Consider the following 27,914-nt stretch of genomic DNA (forward strand, 5'->3'; position numbering starts at 1 on the left):
AAAATATCTACTAAAAGTATATGAACAGTGATCGGCCATTCAAAATTGTCATTTTAGCAAAATAAATGGCCGACCGGCAACAAAGACTGCCGACCAGCAATATACATTGCCGATGGCATAAAATCACTGGCCGGTGGTCTCAAGCCATGGCCGATGATGTGTGGGGATGCCTCACAAGGCATTCCCTGCCCCTCCAAGGCAAAACACAAGTGTTTGGTGCAAAACCAGACACAACACGGTCGAGTCGAGAGATCCTGAGGCAAGGCGCGCAGCCGAGACCTCCGGGAACTCAAGACGAACACAAACAAGGGTAATCACCAAGTGTTCCAATGGTGACGTCCAAGTCTTGAGGACAGTCAAAAATGGGGTGTCTACAAATGCGCCAAAGCCAACCTTGTCGACAATGTGACGAACGGCGTCAGGAAGCTCTATATACCACTCTCTCGCGGAGGTGGTCCCGTATCAGCAAAAGGCATGTGAATCCCCCTGTAAGCAGGACAAGCAGATGCAAGGCAGTGTAAGAAATACAGTGCAAGGGTATGTTCAGGACAAGCAGATGCAAGGAGTAGACACCCCATTTTTGACCGACCTTAAGACTCAGACGTCATCGATTGAGCGCTCGATGATCGCGCATGTTTGTGCTCGTTTCGAGTTTCTGGAATTTTCAGCTGAGTGCCTTGCCTCCGGGCCTCTAAACTCTTTGTGTTTTGGCTTGGTTTGTGGACCATGCCTTGTTGACCTTGCTTAGAAGGAAACAAAGGTCTGTAGACCACTTTTTGTGGCCGTAGACCACCTTTTGTAGTCGTAGACTACTTGTCGTGCCCGTAGACTAGTTTTCGGGGCTTTCGGCTGCGTGCCTTGTCCGGCGAACTTCTGCCTTACTTCCTTTTTGGTTTGGTTTTGAACCAAACCTTGTTTTCCTTGCTTGGAGGGTGGAATAAGGGGTGTAGACCAGTTTCTCTCCCTGAAGATCACTTTTCTTCCCTGCCAGCCAGTTTTCTGGTCGGCCAGCTGGTCTTGATGGTCTGTGGACCACCAAAAGTGGTTGGCAGCCATGCTACCACCTTGTTTTCTTTCTGAAGACCACTCATCCCTCTTGCCAACCACTTTCTCTTCCTGCAGACCACTTTTTCTGGTCGGCCGACCAGTGCAAGTAGCTGGCCAACCACTTTAACTGGTCGGCAGCTTTTCTACACTTTCTGCAGATATTTTTCATGCCAGCTGTGCCAACTGTTGGGCACAGAAAACATCCTCCATACAGTGTATGAAGGGATTGATTCAAGCTTCAAGCTTGTTCACAAGCTTGATGCATGGTTTTCTATAAAAGGGAGCCTTCTCCCTCTTGCTTTAGGTTCAGAATTTTTGCATTGGAGCTATACATACATTTCTATCTCTATATTACTCCTTTCTCTTCATATTTGTGCTTGAAATTGCCATTTCTTCACACTTTTGCACACAAACACATAGTGAAACACCTTTGCTTTGGAGCTGAGGCACCTTGAAGCTGGTTTTGGAGTTTTTGGATTACTTTTGGTCCAAAAAAGTTGCTGGAGTTGCAGCTTTGAAGTTGTTCTTCAAGGGTGAGTTTCTAACCCCTTAAAGCTTTGTTTTTGATTAAGACTTTGACCTCCTTTGCATGCTGATTTAGGCCTAACTTTAAACTGTGAAAAGTTCTTATTTTAAGTGCTTAACATGTTTGTTTGAGGCTTCTTTGGTGTTGGGGGTGGTCTACTCCCTTGCATGCCCTATTTGCAAGGCTTTTGAGCCATCACTTTGAGCCTTTGTGATCACCTTTACTTGGCCTCTTCACCACTGAATGGAAAGTGTGTTTTGAGGTCTTAAACCCCCTCATTTTCTCTTGTTTGTTTGTGTTGATGGCTCATCAAAAGAGCATGTAGCTCTATCTTCTTGAGGCTTTGTTTGAGCACTTTTTTGTGTCCTTTTAGACCTCTCATGACTTTGTTTTTGGTTGTCTTGGTCACCCCTTGCATGCTTTTTGTATGTGTAATGTAATCCTACTTGAAGCTTTTCAAAGTAGCATGCATTTCTAGCATGTTTTGGCTCTATTTCAACATGTTTTTGGTATTGTTTTAGCATGCCTTAGCTCTGTTTTGGGTTGGTTTGATAGCCTCTTGCATGTTCCTTACATTTATAGTGCAATTCCACTCACTAGCCTAACATGCATCATGCTTTTGACCATCATTCTAGCATGACTTTGGCTCAACTCCAGCAAGCTTTTACTCATGTTTTACCATGCTTAAGCTCTGTTTTATGTTATTTTGGTCATGCATGCCTTACTTTGTATAGCCATAATTCATTCTTGCTCACTAGCTTTGTGTTTTGAGTCCACTAGCATGTATTGCTTGGGCTATTTTCATGATTTGGCATAATTTGATATGTGATTTCAGAGCATGTTGCACTGCCATGTCCTCACATCTTTCACTCTTTCAATGCTTTGGAGGGTTGGTGCTTTATGTCTTAAATATGAGCCAATATGTATGCCATCTTGCCTAGGCTTTTGGGCCACCATCTCAGCATGTTTTTGGTGTTATTTTGCCAAGTTACAACTCTGATTTTTATTGGTGAAATCATCTCATGCTTGGTTTTGGTAGGTGTAGTGTAACCCCGCTTATTGGCCTTGCATACTCCATGCTTCATGCCCTTCATGCTAGCTTGTTTTGGCTATACTCCATACATGTTTTAGCATCATTTTGACATGCTCTAGGACTGTTTTGGGTTGTCTTTGTCATATGGTTCATGTATTGCATAGTTGTAATGTAATAGGCTTGACTAGCCTTGTGTTTTCATGCCTCTAGCATGCTTCATTTGTGACATGTGCATGATTTGGCATCATTTAACACTTGATTTCAAAGCATATAGTATTGTCACACTTTTATGTTTGTCACTTCTTGCCCAGGTTTGAGAGTTGTGCTCTTATGCCTAGTTGATGAGCCATCACATGAGCATATGTTCTTGGCCCTTTTGTGCTTAAGTTTTGGTGTGTTGGCCACTGTTTTGGCATGATTTAGGTCTGTCCATATTTGGTTTAAGTGCATTGAGCATTGTGTTGCATGCCTCTTGTATGATGCTCTTTGATTGCTTTGATGCTTTAGCCTCCGAACATGCCATGCATGCATTGTTCATATGTTAGAACCTTGTGCATGCCATCCTAGCATTGGTAGAATAGCATGTTGTTTGCATGTTGTTGTATTGCATTGTGTTTGCAAGTTGTTGCATTGCATTGTGTTTGCATGTTGTTTGCATTTTGTTACATTGCATTTTGTTTGCATGCCATTAGCATTGATAAGTTGATGATGTTGCATTGCATTGTGTTTGCATGTTGTTTGCATTTTGTTACAGTACATTTTGTTTGCATGCCATTAGCATTGATAAGTTGATCATGTTGCATTGCATTGTGTTTGGATAGGGTGTTAATCCAAACACGAGAAACGAGAGACGTTTCATACTTGAAGTGATGAAATGTGCCTTATTTTTCGGTTGCTGACCCTCTTGATCATGCATGATAGAGGTTAAGGCCCTTATGTGTTATTTGTACATTCATTGACATTGAATTGTGCAAACTTGGCTTCTCGGCCATCGTGCATTGCGATGCTCGGTTGATGGCTCGATAGTCGAGAACTGCACTCCCTTGAGCTTAAGAAATGATAGGGAGGGTGGTTGTGCACACATACCTTGCAAATACACTGTTGTGCCCCTTCTTGTTCTCTATTGCAGCAAAATGGAGTTGGGTAGGATTTTCTGGTTGCAGACCAGAAAAAGTATCTAGCTGACCATTTTTTCTGGTCTGCAGCATGTTTAGGTGGTCTACAGGTGGTCTACAACACCATTAAGTGGTCGGCAGCCCTCCTGGAGGTTTCCATGATAGAGTAGAAGTTATCTGGAGGTTTGTACAGTGTTCTGAAATCAAATGCAAACAGAGGCAAGTTGGGGCATAGTAATGGATTTCCGAACGAGGCGATCGAGTGTGCATGCACTTCTCGCCCCGAGGCTCCTTTTAATTGCTTTGCTTAGCTAGTAAACTATTTGGTTCTGTACTTAATTAGTTAATGCACTTAGCTATTCATTTGTGTTTGTAATTAGTTAACTTGTTAGTTAACTAGCTTTGTTTTGTAATAATTAGTTTAATTAGCTTAGATTAGTTAGTTAGCTTATTATTCGGACACTCTGTCGAGAGGGCAAATGTTGTAATAAGTGTGCGTGTGTGTGTGTGAATGTCTTCCAACCTCACGTCTTTCTCCCTTTTATTTGCCCACTTTCAGTGGTTAGATTAGGGCATATTTCAATTAGCATCCTTATGCTCGCATACGTGCATCATTCATTTGTCTTGCATGTACCGGGCTCGGCGCATCATTCAAACTACATTATATTTCAATTCCTATTTGAATACATGTATCAAGTGTAGCATTCATATGTCATCATAGATAGCTAAGCCTACTTAGTTGCATTTTGCATGGGTTGCATTAGGCATTTCAAACATAGCTAGGATCATGCATTGATTTCTGACATAGCTTCTGTTTTGGCTCGGAGTACACTGTGAGTGTTTATGCATTAGCATCCTTGCATGTGTGTAAGTGACTGCCATGATAGCATGCTTGCATGAGGCTAACTGCTTAAGTGTTAAATTGCATGAATGCCTATGGATGAAGGCTTCATTGCTTGAATTGGAACAATTCATTAAAATGTAAGTTTTAAGCCTACTTGAAGTGGCAAATCATCATGTTTTAAGTCCACTTGAGAGTGGCAAATCTGCGACTTAGCCTACTTGCGAGTAGCAACTTCAAACTATTTTCGAAAACAAACATGAGATGTTTTGTTCCAAATCGAGTGATTTAGTCTATACTTGTGTGCTGTGCGCATCACGTAGTAATGATAGATTAATAATCGGAATAAGAACACATGTGTTTTCAAAAATAACATATCATGTTAGTAGAGGCCGATCCTTTGATCAGGCGAGCGGGGGTGCTCATTTCAGGACCTTCCCCTCTCGTACCCAAGTTCCCGAGCCGAGGCAACTTTGGTGATGACGAACACGTGGCCTTAGGCACGAGTCAGGGTTTCCTAAATTTCCCAAAAAACAAAATATTTAGGTAGCGACTCTGTAATCTGACAAAGCAGTCCATGTTTGGCACTTCTTGATTAAAATCAATTTTCCAAAATGATTTGCCGGATTTGGACTCTTTGGTGATTTATCATTCTTACATTGCACTTTGTGAAATTAGATACAGAACCATGATAGGAGTCTGAACTGTAGTAACTAGAACTACAATTTGCGCCCTCGCGCATGGAGTGGAGTTCAAGCGGTCTACACAAGGTAGTGTAAGAAATACAGTGCAAGGGTATGTTCAGGACAAGCAGATGCAAGGCAGTGTAAGAAATACAGTGCAAGGGTATGTTCAAGACAAACAGATGCAAGGCAGTGTCAAAAATACAGTGCAAAAGTGTGTTTGGGATGAATAGATGAAAAGCAGTGTGAGCTATACAAGAAATGCAACCTACATTGCGGAAAATAAAGAGAAAGTGTATACCTCAGAGGCGCCATGGGATAGATGTGACTCTGGCTCGCGTAGTAAGAGGTCCTCTGGTGCACCTCGCGTAAACCCCCTGAACTAGCGGATGCTATCAGGAGGTAGCACGTGTACCTCAGGATGGTACGTCATCGGGTCGAATGGTCGAATGCTAACCGGCAATGGCTCGAACTCGGGATCTATCTCCATCCTCAGAGGAGCTCCGTCGTGTGGGATGTCATCCGCCATCTCGAGGAAGGATGAGAGAATAGCTGAAAATGTGGAAAATGGGTGGAAATGCCAAAAGTCAACGAAAAATAAACTCCAAGGAGGGAAAAAATGGAAGAAAAGGTCAAGGCTCAGAAGAGGGCACGAAAGTCAAGGGTAACTTGGGAGAAACAAACCCCGAGTGATGGAAGTCAATAAAGAAACACCTAACGTGACTTTCAATCGGTTCAAAGTGTTGTAAACTATGAGGGTTTATCAAATTGAATATTTTTGGGATGTTGGAAAACGCGTTTGAAGCTCGGATCGGAAGGGGAAAATGGTCTAGAGCAAAAAGGAAGTGTTTTTCGGCAAGGGAGAAGTGAAAAAATAGGGTTTGGAACCCTATATTTAAAGACCTGTGGTGAAATGCCAAAATTGCCCCGAATCTGTCATCGGTGGCCGGTCGGCTGGCCACCAGTGTTGGCCGACCGGCCACATTTGTGGCCGATGGCATTATTTTGTGGCCGATGGGTGGCCGGTGGCTTCCCAGAGTGGCCGGCAAGCCTCTGATGCTCTCCTTGGATGTTGTTTTTCTGTTTTGTGCCTTGATCCCTCAAGAAAGTGCAAGGGAAGTACATTTTTTAAGCTCAAGTGGCCTTTGTGGAAGCTCCGAACAGTGTTTTCAGTATGTGATGCTCAGTACGTACGAGGTGTATCCTTTTAACTTGTTGCAACTCCTCTAAGAGGTAAATCGGAGGTTACAACTGATTCGGTCTTGTTAAGACGCGCATTTCTTTATTCGGTGTTTTGCATCGAACATGCTATTGATGTTGCATTGAAAATGCATTGTTATTGTGTACAGAATATGTAGGTTGCGTTACCTTGCATTACGCATGTTCTCATGTTTGCATAAAATGTGCATGCTCGCATGACATTACATCGTATATGCTCTCACACTCGCATGAAAAGGTTGTGTCTGTTGTATAAAGCATAAGTTTGTTAGTATGGCATAAACTATGCATGTCGATGTTGTACGGAGCATGCCACAATTTTCGTTGCATAGAATATGCGTTTCTCATTTGCATACAATATGCATTTGTTAATCTTGCATGGAGCATGCATTTGTCACCTTTGCATTGTGCATACGCTTACCACGCTTGCATAGAATATGCGCTTCTCACATTCGCATGGAACATGCATTCCTATCCTGCTGTATCTGTTAAGTCTCTTTCTTATGCAAGCACGATATTGTATGTACGGTTCATTGAAGGCTGGTGCAACCAGACGATATTGTATGTACGGTTCATTCAAAAGAATTCTGGGTAAGATCATTCATGTCCTTTGAATACCTCGTTTTGGTTAGAAACACTCGAGTATGCCCAGTGTTTACACCACTCCTTTGTTGGTTAGAAGCATTCGAGTACGCCCGGTGTTTACACCACTCCTTTGTTGGTTAGAAGCATTCGGGTACGCCCGATGTTTACACCATTCCTTGTTTTGGTTAGAAACACTTGGGTACGCCCAGTGTTTACACCACTCCTTTGTTGGTTAGAAACACTCGGGTATGCCCGATGTTTACACCATTCCTTTGTTGGTTAGAAACATTCGGGTACGCTCGGTGTTTACACCACTCCTTTGTTGGTTAGAAACACTCAAGTACGCCCGGTGTTTACACTATTCTTTTGTTGGTTAGAAACACTCGGGTACGCCCGGTGTTTACACCATTCTTTTGTTGGTTAAAAACACTCGGGTAATCCTAGTGTTTACACCACCCCTTTTTTGGTTAAAAACACTCGGGTATGCTCGATGTTTACACCGCTCTACTTTGGTTAGAAGCATTGGATTGTGTGCCCGGTGTTTATACCATCCCCTTTGGTTAGAAGCGTTTGGAACGTGCGTCCGACGCTTATACCACCCCGTTGATTAGAAGCATTGGGTTATGTGCCCGGTGTTTATACCACCCCCTTTGGTTAGAAACGTTTGGGACGTGTGTCCGACACTTATACCACCCCGTTGGTTAGAAGCGTTTGGATCGTGTGTCCGACGCTTATACCTCTCTTCCAGTTAGAAGTGCTTGGAACGTATTTTGATGCCCATACCTCTCTGTTTTGGTTAGAAACATTGGAACGTGCTCTGATGTTTATACCACTCTCCGGTGTTTGCACCTCTTTCTTTTCCCTCTTACGCGCGGCGCGTTAGGGCACTTTGGTTAAATGCATCTGGACGGATTCCGATGCCTATACCGCTCTTTTTTTGATTGTATAATGGTTGAATGTGTTTCACTTGTTATTACTGTTCTTTGTGGCTGTGAGCCTTAGGGTGTGTCCTTAGGTTCACACCACTGCTTCTTTCCTCGCGTGTGCAACGCGTTGGAATCTTGTTTGCCACCTCGGGTGTGCCCGACGGTTGTTATTCTTTACCTTTTTTGCATGAGGCGCAGTTAAGATTGTATAATTTTCTTCCATCATTTCTACATGAAATGTGGTTTGGTTCATTATTAACTTGCTTATGTACGAGTTTGCTGTAACGTTTCTTTGCATGGCGTTTGCATCTAGATGTTTCATTACAGTCTCATTGCATGATCATAAGTTATGTTCTGCATTGTGCATATCATTTGCATCTTGCCTCAGAATTACGTTGGTTTGATTCCTTGCAAAGGGATACGTAGGCAGCTTGTGGGCGCAGCCGTTCTTTGTTTCGATTACTTGTTTGTCTAAGTTTTCGGCCTTGTCAAAAATGGGTCGTCTCTGGGCTTTGACATTCACTTCCGTCATTTCATGACTTCCGAGTTCTGTCAAAGAGGGACAACTATAGACACCCCATTTTTGACAGTCCTCAAGACTTGGATATCATCGTTTGAACACCCGATGATTGTGCTCGCTCGTGTTCATTTTGAGTCTCTGAAGGTCTCAGCTGAGCGCCTTGCCTTAGAGCCTCTAATCTTGTCTGTTTTGTGCTTGGTTGTGGACCAAGAGCTTGTTGCTTTGAATCTAGAGGAGATGGTGGCTTGTCGGCCATCCCCACTGTCCATCGGTAATGGCTTGTGCCTGCCGGCCATCAGTGGTGGCCGGTCGGCCACACTGGTGGCCGGTTGGCCGCTAATGATAGCTGACGACCATTTTTATCCTTGTTCAGATATTTATTTGCCAGTTGTGCCAGCTTTTAATCACTGAAGCTCATCTCTATACACGTGTATGGAGAGATGAAGGCAAGCCTTTGGCTTGTTTTTCTATATAATGGGGGGTCTTTCCCCCATTTGGGGGGTTACAAAAAATTTGTAAGCAAATTTCCTCTCTCTCTCTTCCTATTTTGTGCTTGAAAGTGAGAATTCTCTACACATTTGCACTAAAACCCTTGACCAAGCACCTTCACCTTGGAGCTGAGATTCTTGGAGGCCTTGTTTGAGTTCTTAAGGCTGGTTTTAGCTCAAAATTGTTGCTGTTTGTTGCTGTGCTTCAAAGGTATAAGACTTTACCTTGTAAGCTTTGTTCTAGTTGCTTGTTTTGCCATCTTTTTACACTATTTCTGGCCTGGTTTTCAATTACAAAAAACTCTAATTTTTAGGCCTTAACATGTTGGTTTGAGCCTATTTTATGTTAGGGGATTATCTCCCCTTTTTATTCCTTAGCTTGTGAGCTTCTTGCATCATCTTTTAACATACTAAAGTCAAACTTTTTGGCCCTTTAAACCACTGAATTCCAGGGGAATTTCAGTGGTAAAAAACTTGGTTTTGAGGTCCAAAATAGGAGGGGGTGGCCTCCCCTCCTTGTGCCTTGTTTGCAAGTGTAGATAGCCTAACATGTGAGCATGTTTTTCTACCTTTTTGTGACTTGATCTCAGCATGTTTTAGGCTCTGATTTAGCATGATATAACTCTGTTTTAAGCTATCTTGGTCATATGAGCCTTGTATTGCATAGCTATAGTGCAAATGTCTTCACTAGCTTAGTGATTTAAGGCCTCTAACATGTTTTGCTTATGAGGATTGCATGTTGTAATATCATTTTACATGTGATTTCAGTGTGTATAGCTCTATCACACTCTCACTTATTTCGCTCTTTCAATGCTTTTGAGAGTTGTGCCTTGAGCCTTGTTTGCGGGCTAACATGCGAGCATGTTTTTCTTGCCTTTTATGCTTCAATCTCAGCATGTTTTAGCTACTTTCTTGGCATGTCTTAGCTCTGTTTTGAGCTGGTTTGATCATTTGAGCTTGGTATTGCATGCCTCTAGTGTAGTGCTCTTCACTAGTTTATTGCTTTTGGCTCTTAACATGTTGTGCATATGTTGCTTGCATGTTATAGCACTATTTTTCATGCTGTTTCAGCACTGAAAATTCTGTAACCTCCCTTTATTCTTCACTTTTCAATTTGTTTTGAAAATGGTCTTGAGCCCCTTGTTGGCTTGAGTGTGAACTTGAGGTTCTCATGCCTAATGGTTTTAACCTTCTCTTGAGGGTTCCTCCTAACCAACAACATGAGGCCTCTTTCATGCTCAAGGCACTTGTGGCTTAGGCCATCTTTCTAATTAGAGGACAATCACTTTGGATTTAATAAGATAAAGAATGACTTGGTAATGTTAAAATGTGTAAACAAAATGAATCACGTAAAATATGACCTAGATAAACATGTTGTATTTGCATTGCGTGTGTTCAATCGGACGTTATATTGAATACAAAGTAGATTGGTCCATTTCATACTCAAAGTGATGAAATGAGCCAATCTCCTTTGTCTCCATCACCCCTGATCATGCATGATAAGGCGGTGGTCCTTTGAGTCATATTTGTGTATTCATTGACTTTGTACAAGCTTGACTCTTTGGCCATCATGCATTGAAAATGCTTGGTTGATGGCTTGAGAACCAAGAATTACACTCCTTTGAGCTTGAGAAATGATAAGGAGGGTAATAGTACATATATTGTGTGAGAATACACTGTTTTGCCTATGTTTGCTCTCTATTGCAGCAAAAGGGAGAATTCCAGAGAAATGGCGGCCGACCGGCCAGTAGTAGTGGCCGATAGCCACCTATGGTAGTCAACTGGCCATCAGTGGAAAAGTTGTTCAAAGTGTTCCTGAGGTGGAGCAGAAACAATCTGGAAATTGGTGTAATGTTCAAAAATCAAAGCAAAGTGCAAACAGAGGCATCCAAAGGCAAGGTGGTGGATTTTCGAAACGAAGCCAACTGAGCATGCATACGTCCCTCGCCCTTGAGGCCATTTAATTTTTTCAATTAGTTAGCGTAGCTAATCATTCAACAAGTGTTGCAATATTTTAATTAGCTTAGCATAGCTAATTATTCAATTATGGTTTGTAATAATTAGCTTAGCTTAGTCTAGCTTAGCTTATTTATTCGGACCCTCCTTCGAGAGGGCGCAATGTCGTAATAAGCATGCGTGCGTGTGTGTGCGCATGTCTTCCAACCCACTTCTTTCTCCTTTTTACTTAATCGTTTTCGATGGTTAGATTAGGGACATGTTTTGATTAGCATACCTTATGCTTGCATGTTTGCATCATTCATTTGTCTTGTATGCACCGAGGCTCGGCGCATCATTCAAACTGCATCATATTTCAATACTTACTTGAATACGTGTATCAAATTGTTACATTCATATGCCATCTTAGATAGCCGAGCCTATTAATTGCATTATTACATGTGTTGCATTAGGCATCTCCCATAGTTAGGATCATGCATATTTCTAACTACCTTTTGTTTTGGCTTGGAGTACACTGTAAGTTTTACGCTTTAGCATACTTGCATGAGTGTGAGTGTTGCCATGATAGCATGTTTGCGATGAGGCTATTTCCTTAAATGCTAAACTACATGAATGCCTGTGGATGAAGGCTTTGTTGCCTGACTTGGAACAATTCAACGAATGTGAGTTTTAAGCCCACTTTGCGAAGTGGCAAATCATGTTTTAAGCCCATCATGTTTGATGGCAAATCCGCGCTTTAGCCCACTTGCGAGTGGCACTTTCAAACCATTTTCAAAAGCAAACATGAGTTGAATTCGTTCCAATTCTTGCGATTTTAGTCTACACTTGCTTGTGTGCGTCACATAGTAAAGTTAGCTGAATAATCGGAATAAGAACACATGTGTTTATCAAACAACATATCATGTTTAGTAGAGGCCGATCCTTTGATCGGGCGAGCGGGGGTGCTCATGTCATGACCTTCCCCTTTTGTACCCAAGTTTTCGAGCCGAGGCAACTTTGGTGATGACGGACACGTAGCCTTTGGCACGAATCAAGGTTTCCTAAATTTCCCAAAAATAAAATATTTAGGTGGCGACTCTATAATCTAGCAAAGCAGTCCAGTTTTTGGCATTATTTGACTCAAAATCAATTTTCCAAAATTATTTGCCGGATTGGACTCTTTGGTGTTTATTGGTCTCACATTGCACTTTGTGAGATTAAATTTGGAACCGTGACAGGAGTCTGAACTGTAGAAGACCAATTCACACCTCTCCGAAAAGGGGGCACGCGAAGAAAGTCAAGTCTACAGTAACCAAGGTAACAGATCAGTAGAAAATGGGTTGTTTGCCATCTTTATGGATGAGCTCCCAGACTCAATGAGTCCTAAGAGCCTGTTTACTCTGTTTAATAATTTTGGTGTAATTAAGGATGCTTTCATCCCAGCAAAAAGAAGGAAAGCAACGGGATCAAGGTTTGGTTTTGTGAGGTACGATTGCAAGGTTGCTATTAAAATGGTGGTGCTGAAGGCGAATGGCCTGTGGTGTGACAACAAGGCACTGAAAGTGAAGAAGGTAGAATTCAAAAAATATGAGATTAAGCAACATACAATGGTAACCAGAGGAAGCAATAGGATGATGTAGCGTCAACAGAGGAGTTTCGTGCAACGAAGGATGGAAAGTCTAGGCAGAAGATCTTTTGCAGAAGTATTATAGAATGGAGGTAGTACTGGAAAGGCACAGCTTACTGTGAAGGCCTATGAAACTAGAAATGGGTGGCTTTATAACTGTATAATAGTCAAACTTAAATCTCTTCTATTATTCAATGAGTTTAAGGAGGAGGTTGCTAGAAAATGTGCAAAGGATGTAAGAGTTAGAGCTGGGGGAGGAAGGCTAGATGTGCTAACCTTCAAATCACAACAACATAAAAGGAGGTAAGGCCAAAGATAGAAGAGTGGATGGTCCACTGGAGCAATTTTGTTACAAATTGGGAGAAAGGAAAATCCATTGCACAAGAAAGAAATGTGTGGATAACATGTGTAGGTGTTCCATTCAACTTGTGGAGTGTTAGTACATTAAGAGACATTGGCAAGGTGTGGGGTGAGGTTGTTCAATTAGCTGAAGATCTTAACAATCAGAGTTCTTTTCAGTGTGGGAAGGTAAGAATAATCACCAATCGATTGGAGTTCATAAATGAGGTGATTAATGTTGAATGTAATGGAAATATTTTCCCAGTTAGAGTGTGTGAAAAACTCCCAGCAGCAGTACAACCATGTCATTGCAAAAGCTTTTTCTTGGACAATGTGGGCACTGAATCTATAGGTCAAGAGGAAATAGATCAGCTGTCAAAAAATAGTGGAAAGGACATGGTGGAGAGAGTTTCAGGGGCAAAAGAGAAGAGTAATGAGTGGTTGTCTGCATCAGCCGTAAAAGAAACTATGGGTGTCATGGGTAATCCAAATGTCAGAGATGTAGGTAGGGAGGCTAACCAGGTGCATATGGAAATTCCAATAAATGAAACTCAAATTGTTGAAGGGCCTATATGCAACCCTAAGATCATCCGAAGCACTAGTGGGCCTGAGAGTCCAAGGCCCAAGCTAAACTTAGGCCTCGTTTGGGAACAGGCTAATTTAGTAACTTTTTGGCTATTTGGCTAAAATATGAACTAAAAAAAACTAGTATGTTTGGGATGACTTTTTGGCTTTTTACGAAATGATGCGCAAAAAGTAGAGAGAAAAGAGAATCTTTGACTTTTTGGTATGGGTTGTTGGCTTTTTGACCAATTTAGTAACTTTTTGACTTTTTAACTAAAAAGAAAGGTTCTCAAACGAGGCCTTAGAGGTGATTTTGAAAGTTCCTTAGGGTGGGGTATTGGCAGCTGGGCCCATAACTGAACCCTCAAATCTAAGTGACTGTATAGCCTAAACTCAATTTAGACCTCATGCTCTGCTTCCAGCCGTAGAAAAAGGGGTAAAAATAGGAACAACATCAAGGAAAGGGCAGATTACAAAATCAGAGATGAGCAGAAGCAAGAAGAAAGGAGTTGACCTGAAAAATATGGCAAAGCTTAGTCGCAAGCAGACCAAGCATAAAGGAGCAGTGTCCAACAACTATTTTCGAAGAAGAATTATCTTTAGAGCAGCAGCAGCTGCAATATCAATGTCAGTTGAGCAGAGTATTAACTCAAGGAGAAGGAATAAGTTCCTAAGTGAAGCTCAAGCTACTATGCAAGTTGGCAAAATCCTAGGTTTGAATTGTGAAGGTATGGAGCAGGAGAGAATTAGCAAATTAATTGAACTTGAAGAGAAGGACCTGAAGAGAATTGATGGGAAGGGCATTACTCCTTAGGCCAGGTCAGGGAAAAGAAGAGAGGGATTTGGTACCTGTGAACAGTTTCTGTATGATTATTTTATCCTGAAATGTTAAAGGTCTGCGAAGACCTGAAAAGAGAAGAAAAATTAAAAACTTAGTTAGGGAGAGGAAGATTGATGTCCTGCTGCTGCAGGAGACAAAAAGGAGTAAAATAGATTAAATGTTTCTTAAGTCATTATGGCCATGGGAGAAGCTAGAGAGCATGGAGGTGGGGGCTGAAAGAAGTGTTGGTGGTTTGTTGTGCTTGTGGAATCCACAAATTTTTGAACTAAAGGAGTGTTGCAGCAACAGAAATTTCATACTTTTATCAGGTATGGGTCTTCATACTTTTAATTGTGTGATTATAAATATTTATGCACCCAATGATGTGTTGAAAAGAAGACAGTTATGATATTCTTTAGCCCAACTTAAACCAGCTTTCTTAAGTCCCTGGTGCATAGGTGGAGATTTTAACGAAATAAGATTCATGAGTGAAAGAAAAGGATGTTTTAGAAGGGAAAGAGGGATGAAGGACTTCAATGAATTCATTGATAAGTTGGAACTTATTAATATACCAATGCTAGGCAGAAATTTCACTTGGTGTAATGTGATGGATGGAGATAGATGGAGTAGGATTGATAGATTTCTACTAGATCCTAGGTGGCTAGAAAGATTAAAGTTGAAATAGTGGGGGCTGCCTCGAAGCATTTCTGACCATTGCCCAATACTCCTCATGGAAGATGAGCGGGATTGGGGTCCAAAACCATTTAGATTCATAAATGCATGGTGTTTGCATCCTAAATTCAAAGAAGCAGTAAAGAAATGTTGGGAAGGAACACAGGTCAGTGGGTGGGCCAGTTATAAGCTATTGAAAAAGTTAGGAAATCTGAGAGTACATCTGAGAAGGTGGAACTGTGAAGTGTTTGGTAACCTTGATGAGTAGCTGAAACAAGCAGAGGATGAAATTCATGAATGGGATTTAAAAGTTGAAGAAAGGATTCTCCAGGATTCTGAGATTAAAAGAAGGGCAAAAGTTAGAAGTTTAGCCTGGGATTTGAGCAAGAAAAAGGAATGGTTGTGGCATTAAAAATCTAGAATGGTTTGGGCTGAAAATGGGGATAAAAATACCAGGTTGTTTCATATAATGGCAAGTAAAAAGTAAAGGAAAAACTTATTGAACTCAGTTAATGAGCATGGAGTACTGCATGATCAACCTGGAATGATTAAACAGGCTGTGGTAAGTCATTTCTGTCAGTTGTTCACTAAAGAATGGAGGTGTAGACCAAAGTTGTCAAGTGTTTTTGCCTCAGTTAGTCAAACAGATTCAATTGAATTATTGGAGGCAGATTTTTTAGAGGATGAAATCTGGGTAGCAATCAAAGACTGCGATGGTAACAAAGCCCCGGGGCCGGATGGTTTTAATCTAAAGTGTATCCAAAAATGCTGGGACAACATGAAAGGGGAGATTGTGCAGATGATGCATGAGTTCCACTCCAATGGTAAGTTGGCCAAAGGAGTGAATAGTTCATTTATTACCTTAATTCCTAAGAAGGAAAATCCAGTGGGTCTAAGTGGCTATAGGCCAATCAATTTGGTTAGCTCCATGTATAAAATAATTGCCAAAGTCTTATCAAAAAGGTTGAGGTAGGTCTTACCCAAGATCATTAGTGAAGTACAAACGGCATTTCTAAGTGGAAGATACATTCTAGATGGAGTTCTAATTGCCAATGAAGTGGTGGATTGGTGGAGAAGGTCAAAAAAGAAAGGAATCATCCTAAAATTGGACTTTGAAAAGGCATATGACTCAGTAAATTGGGAGTTTTTGTATTCAATGATGGCCAATTTTGGTTTTGGTGAGAAATGTGTGGGTTGGATAAAGACGTGCATATCTACAACTAGAATTTTTGTACTAGTAAATGGATCACCTACTTTAGAGTTTTCCCCCATGAAAGGCCTTAGGCAAGGCGACCCACTTTCACCTTTCCTTTTTAACATTGTAGCAGAGGGCCTTAATATACTTGTGGAAAGAGCAAAAGAAGAGGGTTTGATCAGAGGAGTCACAGTAGGGCCAAATGAGTTGAAACTATCACACTTGCAATTTGCTGATGATACTATTATATTTTGTGAAGCTGAATGGGAAGAAATTGTTGCTTTGAAAAGGATTTTAAGATGCTTTGGGGTGATGTCAGGACTCAAAATAAATTTTCATAAAAGCAAAGTGCGTGGGGTGGGTATTCAGGATGACCTAGTGAAGGTCTTTGCAAAGAAACTTAACTGCCTCAGCCAAAAGCAGCTAATGAACTATCTGGGACTTCCATTAGGAGCAAATCCAAGACGAAAGATCTCATGGAAACTAGTAGTGGATAAGTTCAAGAGCAAGCTAGCTTCATGGAAGAGAAGGTATCTGTCTTTTGCAGAAAGATTAACACTACTAAAGTCTGTTTTCACAAGCTTGCCAGTCTATTTCCTATCCATCTTCAAGCTACCAGTAGGTATTGCAAAATCAATAGACAAAATTCAAGCCAATTTTCTTTAGGGAGGCTCTGAAATCTGGAAAAAAATGCACCTAGTTAGCTGGAAGGAGATTTGTCTAAGCAAAAATCAAGGTGGGCTAGGTGTGAGAAATCTAAGTCAAGTTAATGAGTGCCTTTTAATTAAATGGTAGTAGAGATATGGCAAAGAGGATTCAACTTTGTGGAAACAAGTGGTATGCAGTAAGTATGGAGGTTTGGGTGGTAGATGGAGCCCATTTTTAGGAGAGTCACTGCCCATGTCAAATTTGTGGCAGGGTGTACTATCAGTGGCTACAAAAAATCCTGACTTACGAGATTTCTTTTTGCAAAATTTTAAGGTAATTGTTGGAAATGGTAGAAGAGTGCGGTTCTGGATTGATAGGTGGATTAATAATCAAAGTCTGAATAAGGTATTTCCCAGATTATTCTCCTTGTCAGTTGAAAAGGATGGCACTCTGTTTAAATATTTTCATAGCAGAGGAGTGGGTACAGATTGGAATATTGCCTTTAGAAGGCCTCTTCTTGCTTGGGAAGAGGAGGCAGTGTTGAAACTTAATGATTTGTTACAGAGTGCTCCTAGACTAAATGAAGGGGTTGAAGACTATTGCTCTTGGTTAGCGCACCCTTCTGGAGTCTTTAATGTGTCATCAATCTGGAAGTGGGTGGTAGCATGTAAAGGGCCAACTATCACAGTCACTAAAAGCATTTGGAATAATTTAGCCCCTCCCAAAGTACAGTTTCTGAGTTGGTTGGCTTGGAGAGGTAGGATTAAGTCCTCTAAGTTTTGACATAGGATTGGAGTATTGAATTCTAATGTTAGTGCATTGTGTGTGTTTTGTAAATCTGAGGTGGAGTCTTTAAACCATGTCCTCCTTCACTGTCCTAAGATCTGGAGAATATGGGCCAGTATTGTGAGTTGGTGGAACCTGAGTTGGGTTATTCCTGGTTCAGTAGAGGCAGTACTTCACTGCTGGTCAGGTCCAAAAATGAAGAAAAATGTAAAGGAGATCTGGAAGATGATACCATTGGCAGTAAAGTGGTCAGTGTGGAAACTCAGGAATGAGTGCATATTTAAAGAAGCACAACCAGCTTTGAATGATTTGGCTGATCTAGTAAAACCAGAGTTGCTATGTGGGCTGTTTCCTCCTTGAAAGAGTTTAATTACTCGGTGCATGATGTGTTATATAACCTGAAGCAGGTCTGCAACTGTGTGTAGAAAATGGGACCTAAGGATGCTGAATTGCTGCTAAGTATGTTGGTGCTGGTGGTTTTTTTTTGGTGTTCGATTTTGATACAAGGAAATTGAATTGTTGTTCTGGCGCTGGTGTTGGTCTGCTATGCTGGTGGTTTTTTGCTGAATCAGATGCTCTGGTGCTGGTGTGGATGCCTGCTATGGTGGTGGTTTTTTTGCTGTTCTGTTTAGGCGAAGTTTTTGTATCAGATATGGAAGTTTGGTGTTGTGTGATGCTTGCTGAAATATGATAATGTTGTTAATGTTTTGTGGTAAAGGATTGTGTCTAAGGTTAGATTTTTGTTTATAAGGTTGATGGCTGGGTGAGAATTTGGGATGAGATGATGTTTTGGGCAAAAAGAACCTAGGTGTACTGATGTATAAGACTCTTTGTTGGCTGTTTGTGGTTAATTTGTTTTATTAGAATGTTATGCTCAGAAGTGGCTGTCAGTTTTGGTTATGTTTTTGTGGGATTTCTATTCTGGCTGGGAGTTTCTGCAGCTGGATATATGAGTATGCAGGCTGCTGGTTTTTATAGCAGGTCAGCTACTGGTCTGATGGTTTTAATCAAATTTGAAGCTACTGCATAGTGATAATATTGGAATGATGGTTCTAATCAAATGCAAGCCTTGGTGGCTGTTAATCAGCAGTGGTGTATGCTGCTGTTGTATGATGCTACTGCTGGAGTCTCAATGATTTGGAGCTGCTTGTGCATTGGTTTGCTGTATGGATGAAGCAGTGGTCGTGTCAAGTACTGAGATGCTGCAAGGATTTTTGCATGTCTTCACCAGTTGGCTCATCAGATGCTTGTAGGAATGGCGGATGAATCTGTCCAGTTGTTTTGTTTTGGCAACACCAGGTGGTTCTCTTGTGTGTGTTGCTGCAGGGCTGGTTGGCATATGCCTGGGTGCCCAAATCTGTTCTGATTTTGTTTTGTCCTGAGTTGCTGATTTGTTCTATTCTGAGTCTTGTTGCTGAGTTGAATTGGTGCTGATTTGTGTTCAATTGGTGTTACAACTTGGAAGTTGGAGTTAAACCCCTAATTAAGCTCAGAGGAAGCGTACTTGGGAATCCACTAACACATGAGCATGATGATTGGCTTGCACTTATATCAGATGGACTTTTTGAGTCAACAAAAACAAACTGTCATGGTGAGTTTTGGATGTAGATCCCAACAATGCACTATGTACAAAGGATCTTCAACTTGTCACAAACTGGAATGATCTGTTAGCTGTGGACTGTTAATATGCTGAACAAATGCTCCAGTAGAGGGGTTTATGGATGAATGGTCTTCAAGGGTTGTTAGGCTGGGCTGCTGAGTTTGTAGTTTTATGGTTGCTACTGTTTGTTTGTTTGTTTTTGTTTTTGTTTTTGCTCTGCATGTTGGTTGCTCACCAACTTGGAGCTTGGAATTTGTGCTAGCAGATGATTTTGTGTGCATCTAGGTGCCAACCTAGTTGGGATCTGGATGTTCCACTGTGATACTTTTTGCACCCTCCTCTTTATTGATGTACGTTACCATACTCTGTATGTTTTTCTATCAATAAATTTTTTTTGCTGATTAAAAAAAAAAAAAATAAAAATAAAAAAAGTCTTGATGGCGAAGATAAACGAAATGAAAAGGTACACAGCCCTTTCTTTGCAACACACATATTGCAAAGTCAAACATCACAGATTCACCACACTGATGTATCTTTTAATCTTTACAAGAAGCTTCTCTTCAGGTCAAGGTTTTGAGATCAATTCGTAAATTGGAACTTATTGATGTCATTCTTGGTCAATATAAAGCTAGCTCAGGAGATAAGGTTGATGCTTACTTGGACAGTTTGATCCCCACATTCTTGGTCAATATAAAGCTGGCAAGGGACTCATCAAACACAGATAGCTAGGATTAGTCGCAGTTTTGTTATTATGAGTTTGTCGTAAACTATAGTGAAATTCCAGACTGTTCAATTAGCAGATTTCAATGCATGACTAAAATTTGTTACAAGTTTGTGACTCCTTTTTATAACTCTCATTTATATGTTAAAATATCAGTTGGTAATTTATTCTAAAAATCTGGAATTCACCTCGAAAGAATGTTACGTGTTGACTCTGCCAGTGATTTAGAAGTTTTGGTAAATGTGATATCTTCTTGACTTCAATAATGGTTTATACTTATTTGATAATGTAATAAATATCTTGGCTTTGCATTTGACTTATATTTTTATTTTTTTCCGTACTTAATATTCAACTTCTTATCACAACATGCTATAACATATTTGGCAACTTTATAGGTAGTGTTTGGTTCGTTGGAATGATTTTAGACAAAAATGGCATCACTATTCCTTGGCCTCCTAGTGAGATGACTATTCTCCTAAATTGGTGATGGTGATCGATTTCTAATGTAGATTCCTTTCTTTCTACAGAACCAAACATAAGAATGGATGTACTACCACTACAAAAAACTAAGGTTTTAGATACCAAAATTTAGGAACAAAATTATTTTTTAGGGATCTATAACAACCCTGACCTATGATTAGTCGATAAATCATGATTAATTATGCCTAATGAGTAATTAAGATGAAATTCTAAATTAATTGAATGTATGTCGCATTATTTGTGTTTCTATCTATTTGTCGTAGAAATATCTGTTCGTGTTTTTGTTTTGTTCTGAGAATTAAAGGCCTTATTGACATCCGATCATGAAATTGATTTGATTTCTAGGTTATTTTAGATTTTTAGAATTTTATGGTAGGTTTCATTAAAATTCGATTCGGAACGAATAAATTAGAATAATTAATGTCCATTTGATTAGCATGAATTCAACTCCTTAATCCAGCCTATGTAAGACTCTTATATGCCCCAACTCATCTCTTTTCTTCATCATATCTTTGAGCTTACACAATCAAGCAAAACGTAAGGGAGAGAGAAGGAAGAGACCAAAAGGGGTGTGAGATCACACTTGAGATTAGGAAGGAATTTGCTAAAGAATTAAGGAAATTGGCTTGGAAGCTTAAAGATATAGCAAGCTAGAGCCTTAATCAAGAGTGAGGTAAGGATTTAAGCATTTCCTAGTGTAATTGAGACATAATACATGAATTCAAGAGGAATTAACACAAGAATTAAGCAAGGAAAGGAAATTAAGAAGATTACCATACATGCATTCAAATTCTCTTGCATTTAGAGTTGGATTTGAAGAATGCACACATGCATGCCTTGATCATAGCTTGGTTTTGGAAAGTCATCAAGTTTCATATCATTTTACCTTGTTTGATCATGTTTTGAAAGCTTTGAAGTCAAAAAATTATATTTGTGTTATGTTCTTTAAACTTTAAGCTTGAATTTGCGTAATTGACTTACTTTTGGGCCTTGATTTTGCGAAATGGTTTTGAATTCATGATGTTTTCCAAGTTTAAACAAGCTTCCTTGAGTTTTTGGCCCAAGAGAGCATGTTTTGCAGCATTGAATTTGAGTTTTGAGCCTGGTAAAGCAATCTAGAAATTTTATAATTCTGTCTCTCCGCTCGAGCGACAGATCTTGTACTCGAGCGACCACTCTGAGTTGTGCACTTCCGCTCAAGTGACCAAAAGTTAGCTTGAATGTAAAATGCATGCTCCTAGAAGTTGACACATTTTGCAAACCGCTCGAGCGACAAGAGTTGCACTCGAGCAAGTACCTCAGTCTCACGCTCGAGTGACTGTCGAGCGAAAAAATCAAGCAACCAGTACTTTTGTAGAGTTGACAGACCGCTCGAGCGAAGGAAGTTGCACTCGAGCGACTACTCACATTTTTTAATCTCCGCTCGAGCGAGGACTCTGTTTTCAGCAAATTGGACCAAGTGTTTTCAAATGCATTCTGGCATCCTCATTGCATTATAGGCATTCATAGGCCTTAATTAAGACATAGTAATGAGGACAAAGACTTAGAAACACACTAAAAGCAAGGCAAATTCAGTTAAGTGTTTTCAAGTATGTGTTTTAGTGTGCATCCGTTATCTGTTTATATAGGTCACGCGCCATAAGCTATTTGATCTGTCTGCCTGCCTTTGGAGCCAACTGTGAGTAATAACTTTGTAAAACTATGTTCAATTTATAAGTATTTTCTAAATGATATGAAATGATCTGTTTTCTGAAATATTATTTTCTGCATGAATGAATGATTGTCTAAGTTTTTGAAATGTATTTGTGGCATCCTTAGTTTCAGATGACATTCGTTATCTGTTTTGTTATGTCCCAATTATGGGCCAACTGTACGTCTCATGAGCCAATTATTATGAATCCTTCTGTATACGTCCTATATATGGGCCAAATGTACGTCTCATGAGTCAACTGTATGCTTTAATGGACGTCCCTTTATGGGTCAACTGTTTCCGCTAATACTAATGGATGTATCACGTATGATTAACTGCAAATTCTGATTATGAGTATGATTCTGAATCTATTTCTGTAACGGTTATGGACAACGTTCAATGAAACCTTTACTTTGTTATTATTCATTGGGATTCCGCTCACTGTATTATTTATGTATGTAGGTGATCAGACGCGTGACCAGGCTCAATGATGATCGCCTGGAGCTTGTTTTGTCGGCCAACCCTTGTACCTCCCGAGGAGGTTTCAAAAGTCATGTGGTCAAGTTTTGTGAATCACGTGAAGGATGTTTTTGTTTTGTTTTTGTCTATCTATACTTTAAGCTAAGTCCCTTATGACACTATCTATATTTGTATGGTGATGCATGACGTATGGAAGTTTGACATTATATGTATAAGTTTCAAATCTATTCAGTACAGCTCAATGGACTATGTATGTTTATATATTTGCTTTCGCAGCCCCTTAATATGTGATAAATTGTTCTAAGACCATTAGTAATCTAAGAATTACTGACCGGTTACGACGCTAAACCTATAGGGGCGGGTTTGGGTCACGACAAACAAAATAATTTTGTTGTGAAAAGTGTCGTTATTATATTTTTAGCAACAAAAATTGGACATTAGTGATGAATTATTATCCTTTTCGACTAAATTTTTTGTCTCAAAAACTAAACCATTTTGAGACTAAATTATTTAGTCCCTAAAAGTCTATTTATTAGCGACATTTTTAAAATTTTGTTGCTAAAAACCTTATTTTTTACTTTTCAAGATGATCTTTTAGCGACTATCCTCATGACGATGGAAATTGATTTCTAAATGTCTTTTACAACAAAATTTTCACTTTTAAAGATCAAAACATTTATTCTTTAAAACTGTTATATATTGTAATTTAAAGATTCATTCCAATGAACCAAACACTGTATGATGATTTGAAATTTGAATTCTTTAGGAATGGAATAGTTCATGTATATAAACGTTACAATTGTGCATGATATTTTGTTTAATGCTATGGTAAAGCTCAAGTGACTGATAGTAGCAGTTCCTACTTATAACTCTAAAATAAATCAATGAACAAACTGCAAGCTTGTTATTTTTCTAGCATTTGCAATTGCTTTATTCCCATATTTTAATAAATTTGTTTAAACATCTATTTTCCTAACAAATAGAATCTCTTCACCCATATTAGCTTTATTACACAGGGTGGAGATACGCATACAGTTTTGTCACGTTCCCGGAAACCCTTACCGTGACCGCATGGGCCATAACATTGACCTCGCCACTAATGAACTGATTTTACGAGATGTGCCTGACGAAGCCATCCTAGTCAGAGTTAACAACAAGGTTCAGGACTAAGTTTGCATTTGGATGCTTCCGACCTAAATTTGCTCTACAAGGATAAGTATAATATTTCACTCCTATATTTAAGATCTTTCGCTTCAAATGCATAATTCTACCAATGCTAAGACCTTATCATTGATGTCCATTACATGTCTGTCATTGTGTTCATACGAGCATTTTCTTCTTGATGTGATTGATGGAGACAACCATCAATTTATGACAAGTGATGATCTTGAAGCTGCCTAGAAGATTTTATCTCCAGTTCTGCAAGAGATAGATAACAAAAATATGGCACCAGAGCTGTATGAGTTGGGAGGTAGGGGTCCAGTTGGAGCCTTCTATCTCTGGGCAAAACATGGGGTTTGGTGGGTTGATGACTAGTAAAGCTCTGTACCCCATCTTTGTTTTGTTTCTTGAGAATGATTTGAATGCACAATTAGTGATTAGAGTTCCAATGGTTCTTGCATGAAACAATAATAAAATTTACTATCTTGTGATAGTGAGTTGTGACCATGTGCCTTTCCTTCATTTGAAGACTAAAACCTATTTGGTTGTGTTTTTGTTTTTTTTTATCAGCAAAAAAGAATCTTTATTGATGGAAAACATACATAATATGATAACGTACATCAATAAAGGGGAGGGTGCAAAAAGCATCACAGTGAAACATCCAGATCCCAACTAGGTTGGTACCTAGATGCCCACCAAAATCATCTGCCAACACCGACTCCAAGCTCCAAGTTGGTGAGTAACCAACATGCAGAGCAAAAACAAAACCAAAAAAAAAACACGCAAACAGCAGGAGCATTATTCAGCAATAACCCCTCTGCTAGAGCATTGGTTCAGCATATAGACAGTTCAGCATAACCCCACTACAGTCCATAGTTAGCAGGTCATTCCACTCATGGACAGAGCAACAAGCACAAAAAACATATCAACAAAAACTATGTCTAGGAACAGCAACTGGCATTAGTAGCAGGGCAGCAGCATGAGTGTATCCTAACAGATCAACATCAGCAGTTTAGATCAACAGCAGTTCAGTAACAGATCAACAGGGCACCCCAGCAGAACAACATAACATATCAAACCAATCGTCGAATATACCACAAAGCAATACCTGCAGTAGAGCATACCAACAGCAGGGCATACCACCCAACAGAACCAGTAGCAGCAGAGCATAATCAACCACCATTCCTAATGCAGTATTGTACTTGTTGCAAATTAAACACAAGGTCATTAACAGAGAACACCGCATCCATTGGAGAAGCCTTGATCCACATTGCTACTCTCACCTTAACAATATCACACAATTCTTCCCAATTTGGTTGAATGTCACTGAACACACAGTCATTTCTGTGCTTCCAAATAGACCAGAGAATGGCTAAGGGAATGACTGCCCAAATTTTCTTTTCCAACTTTTTCATTTTACACCCAAACCACCACTGCAACAATCCATTTACAGAACCAGATAACACCCACTGAAGACCCCACCATTTTACAATGTTTGACCAGAGCCTCCATACAAAAGGGCAAAAGAGAAGGATATGATCCACGGTTTCTATCTCATTTTGACAAAACACACAAACAATATTGGCATTTCCATCAAGGATACCAATTCTTTGCAAAAAGCTAGAAGTTTTAACCTTGCCATGCAGGCTAACCACCCAAAAAACTGCACTTTAGATGGAGCACAATTATTCCAGATTGTTCCTGCCATGTCCAGCTTAGGCCCAAGAAAAGACTCACACCAATTATACACTTGAAGAAACACTAAACATCCTTGATGTACCTTCTGCCCAAATCAATTCATCTGTTTTTGTATTGCAAAGTGGAGTTGCAGAATTAAGTAGGGTGTACAGCCTATTAGCCTCCTGCTCCTCCCAAGCCAACACTGCTCTTCTAAAACCCACTGTCCAACTTCCAGCTACTCCCCTTCTCTGGAAAAAGCTATTAACCACACCATACTTATTAGTAGATAAGGAGAACAACCTTGGAAATTCCTCCTTGAAGCATACATTACCTGCCCACTTATCCAACTAGAAATGTGCTCTCCTTCTATCCCCCAACACAATAATAAAAAAACATTGAAAAGTTAAAAATTATTCATCCTTTCCGTATTGTTTTCAATTTTTGCAAAAGTAGTTTTAGAAAATTTAGAAACAACCTTTTGGTGTCTCTTAAAAAGTGAGTTATTTAAGAAAAATCAAAAAAAGTTTTTGGAAATAGTTTGCAAACAAGTTTGTGTTTTTTAGGAAGTAAAATAAGAAAAACAAAATAACAATCAAACATTTCTACTTGGCATTTTGCAATTTCCTTATGTTCTTTTGTACCAAAATTTCAAATTTGCCTGATAAGGTTTCAAAAGTGACATAACATTGCATGCTTTGTGTTGTGGAGTGTGTGTATTTTAGAGGAAATTCGAGAGATATAAATAACGAAAATTAAGAGATAATCTCTCCGTATTGATCTTCTTGTTGTAATTCAATGGTCTAGGTTTAAAGTTGAAGGAAAATGATGTCCTGTGTTTTTTAAAAAAAAAAAATGTATTTTGATTCATTTTATTATAATTTTATACTTAAATTGTTAAATTGTGTATTTTTACCGACAAATTTTTTTGTGACAAAAACAGAAAAATCATGATAGAGTACCTCTATCCACAAATATTAGCCGCCCTACATAGCCACTCCTCATTTCCCATCGGTTGAGCTGCTCCCATTCCTCTCGCTTTCAATAGACAGGTCGATCAAATGAGTACAGTGTGATGCCAACTTTTTCACCTATACGACTCTCCTTTCACCCTCTTGTAGTTAGTGTGGCCCCTTTTTAAGCAAAAAAAAAAAAAAAAAAAAAAAACACGAGTTTGTGCTATCCCTTGCCTTTGTTTCTAACCAATAATGTTAGAGACTAAGAATTTAGACATAAAAAAGTATCAAGCAAAATTATGTAATAATTGAATTTAGATCCCATATTATTTTTTTTTAGTACTTTTTTGTGTCTGAATTTTTGATCTCTAACATTACTCATTTCAGGAACTAGGGATGGGCTGGGTTGGTTCCATATATTGTCTATGTGCATTAGTGATTAGATGATCAGTCACACTGGGATCAACACACAGATCTACACCCTTACATCCTTTATAACTAAGCAGTCATTTAGCTGCCTTAGTTGGTGATCCGGATTGTTGCCCTTTCAATGATGAAGCTTATCCCCCACCATCTCACTGTCTAACCTTGATCCTTGTTATTTTGAGGTCATACCAATTATTAATCTAAATTCAAGTTTAAAATTTATGAAGGATAAATAATTTGACTCATTCCCATCTATATTATGAATGTTTGGAATTCATATTATGCAGGGAGACATTGCTTGTGAGTAGTTCATATTACATTTACATAAAGGCTTAAATATCTAATGTTACTTTCTGAACAATGCAATCCACTTTGGTAATCATCGTATCTGGATTGGACAGTTGATAAGAAGAAAAATTGTTAAAAGCACAGGATAGAGGGCCTCCACTTGAATTGGATTTTAGCATATATTGATGTATTTGTATGAAAATATGTGACCATCAGGGCAGTTGTTTTTGTGTGGGGGTCATGCTAGGCTATTTATCCCTATTTATCTATTCAAAACAATAATAATCCCATGATTGAATTTGAGTATCAAAATATTATTTGATGTTTTATTAATGCTTTAGTTTAATGGCTTCCTCCATTTGTATAAAATATGAGGTTTTAAGTATGAGTCACGGCGACGCTAACGCAACTGTATAGCATAACAATTGGAGCAACTAGAGTCGTTGAGTCGTTAATCTTTTATTTCTTGGCAAAAATTTTTAAAAAAAAACTTATTAATACACATGTTTTTATTTCAAAAGATTCAAAATAGTTTTTGATGGATTTTGTTTATATTTTAAACATGACCCAATACATGTTGTGATTTTTACACTAATCCTTAATCAGTATGGATATATAAATTTTGGTTGATTTGATTTCTTTATTTTATTAATTTTACGTATAGATTACTTCTCTAATGTTATGGGGAAAAAAATCACAAAAGCTATTTAATATTAATTCAACATACAAAATGTCAACCAACTAATGTAACTAAAGTACATAGCATGATAATAAATTTAACCTTAATTGAAATAGATTTGTTGTTCAAAGAACAAAAATAATGAATGATTGAAAAAGAAAAAGAAGAAGAAGAAAAAGAAAGAACTA

General features: G+C 39.2%; 1 protein-coding gene across 1 annotated transcript in view; it reads left to right on the plus strand.

Annotated features, from left to right (window-relative positions):
- The window catches only part of LOC114267233 (inactive glucose-6-phosphate 1-dehydrogenase 4, chloroplastic), a 219,347-nt gene extending 192,564 nt beyond the window's left edge, over nucleotides 1-26,783 (plus strand). Inside the window, exon 13 of the mRNA XM_082914813.1 lies at nucleotides 26,721-26,783. Within this exon, the coding sequence (XP_082770939.1) occupies nucleotide 26,721 (1 nt within the window). The 3' untranslated portion in view covers nucleotides 26,722-26,783. The remainder of the gene's footprint in view (nucleotides 1-26,720) is intronic.
- The last annotated feature ends 1,131 nt before the right edge of the window (nucleotides 26,784-27,914 follow it).

The sequence above is a fragment of the Camellia sinensis genome, chromosome 2 (genome assembly GCF_055761805.1).
Source record: "Camellia sinensis isolate YWXY chromosome 2, ASM5576180v1, whole genome shotgun sequence".
In the NCBI taxonomy this organism is placed as follows: Eukaryota; Viridiplantae; Streptophyta; class Magnoliopsida; order Ericales; family Theaceae; genus Camellia; species Camellia sinensis.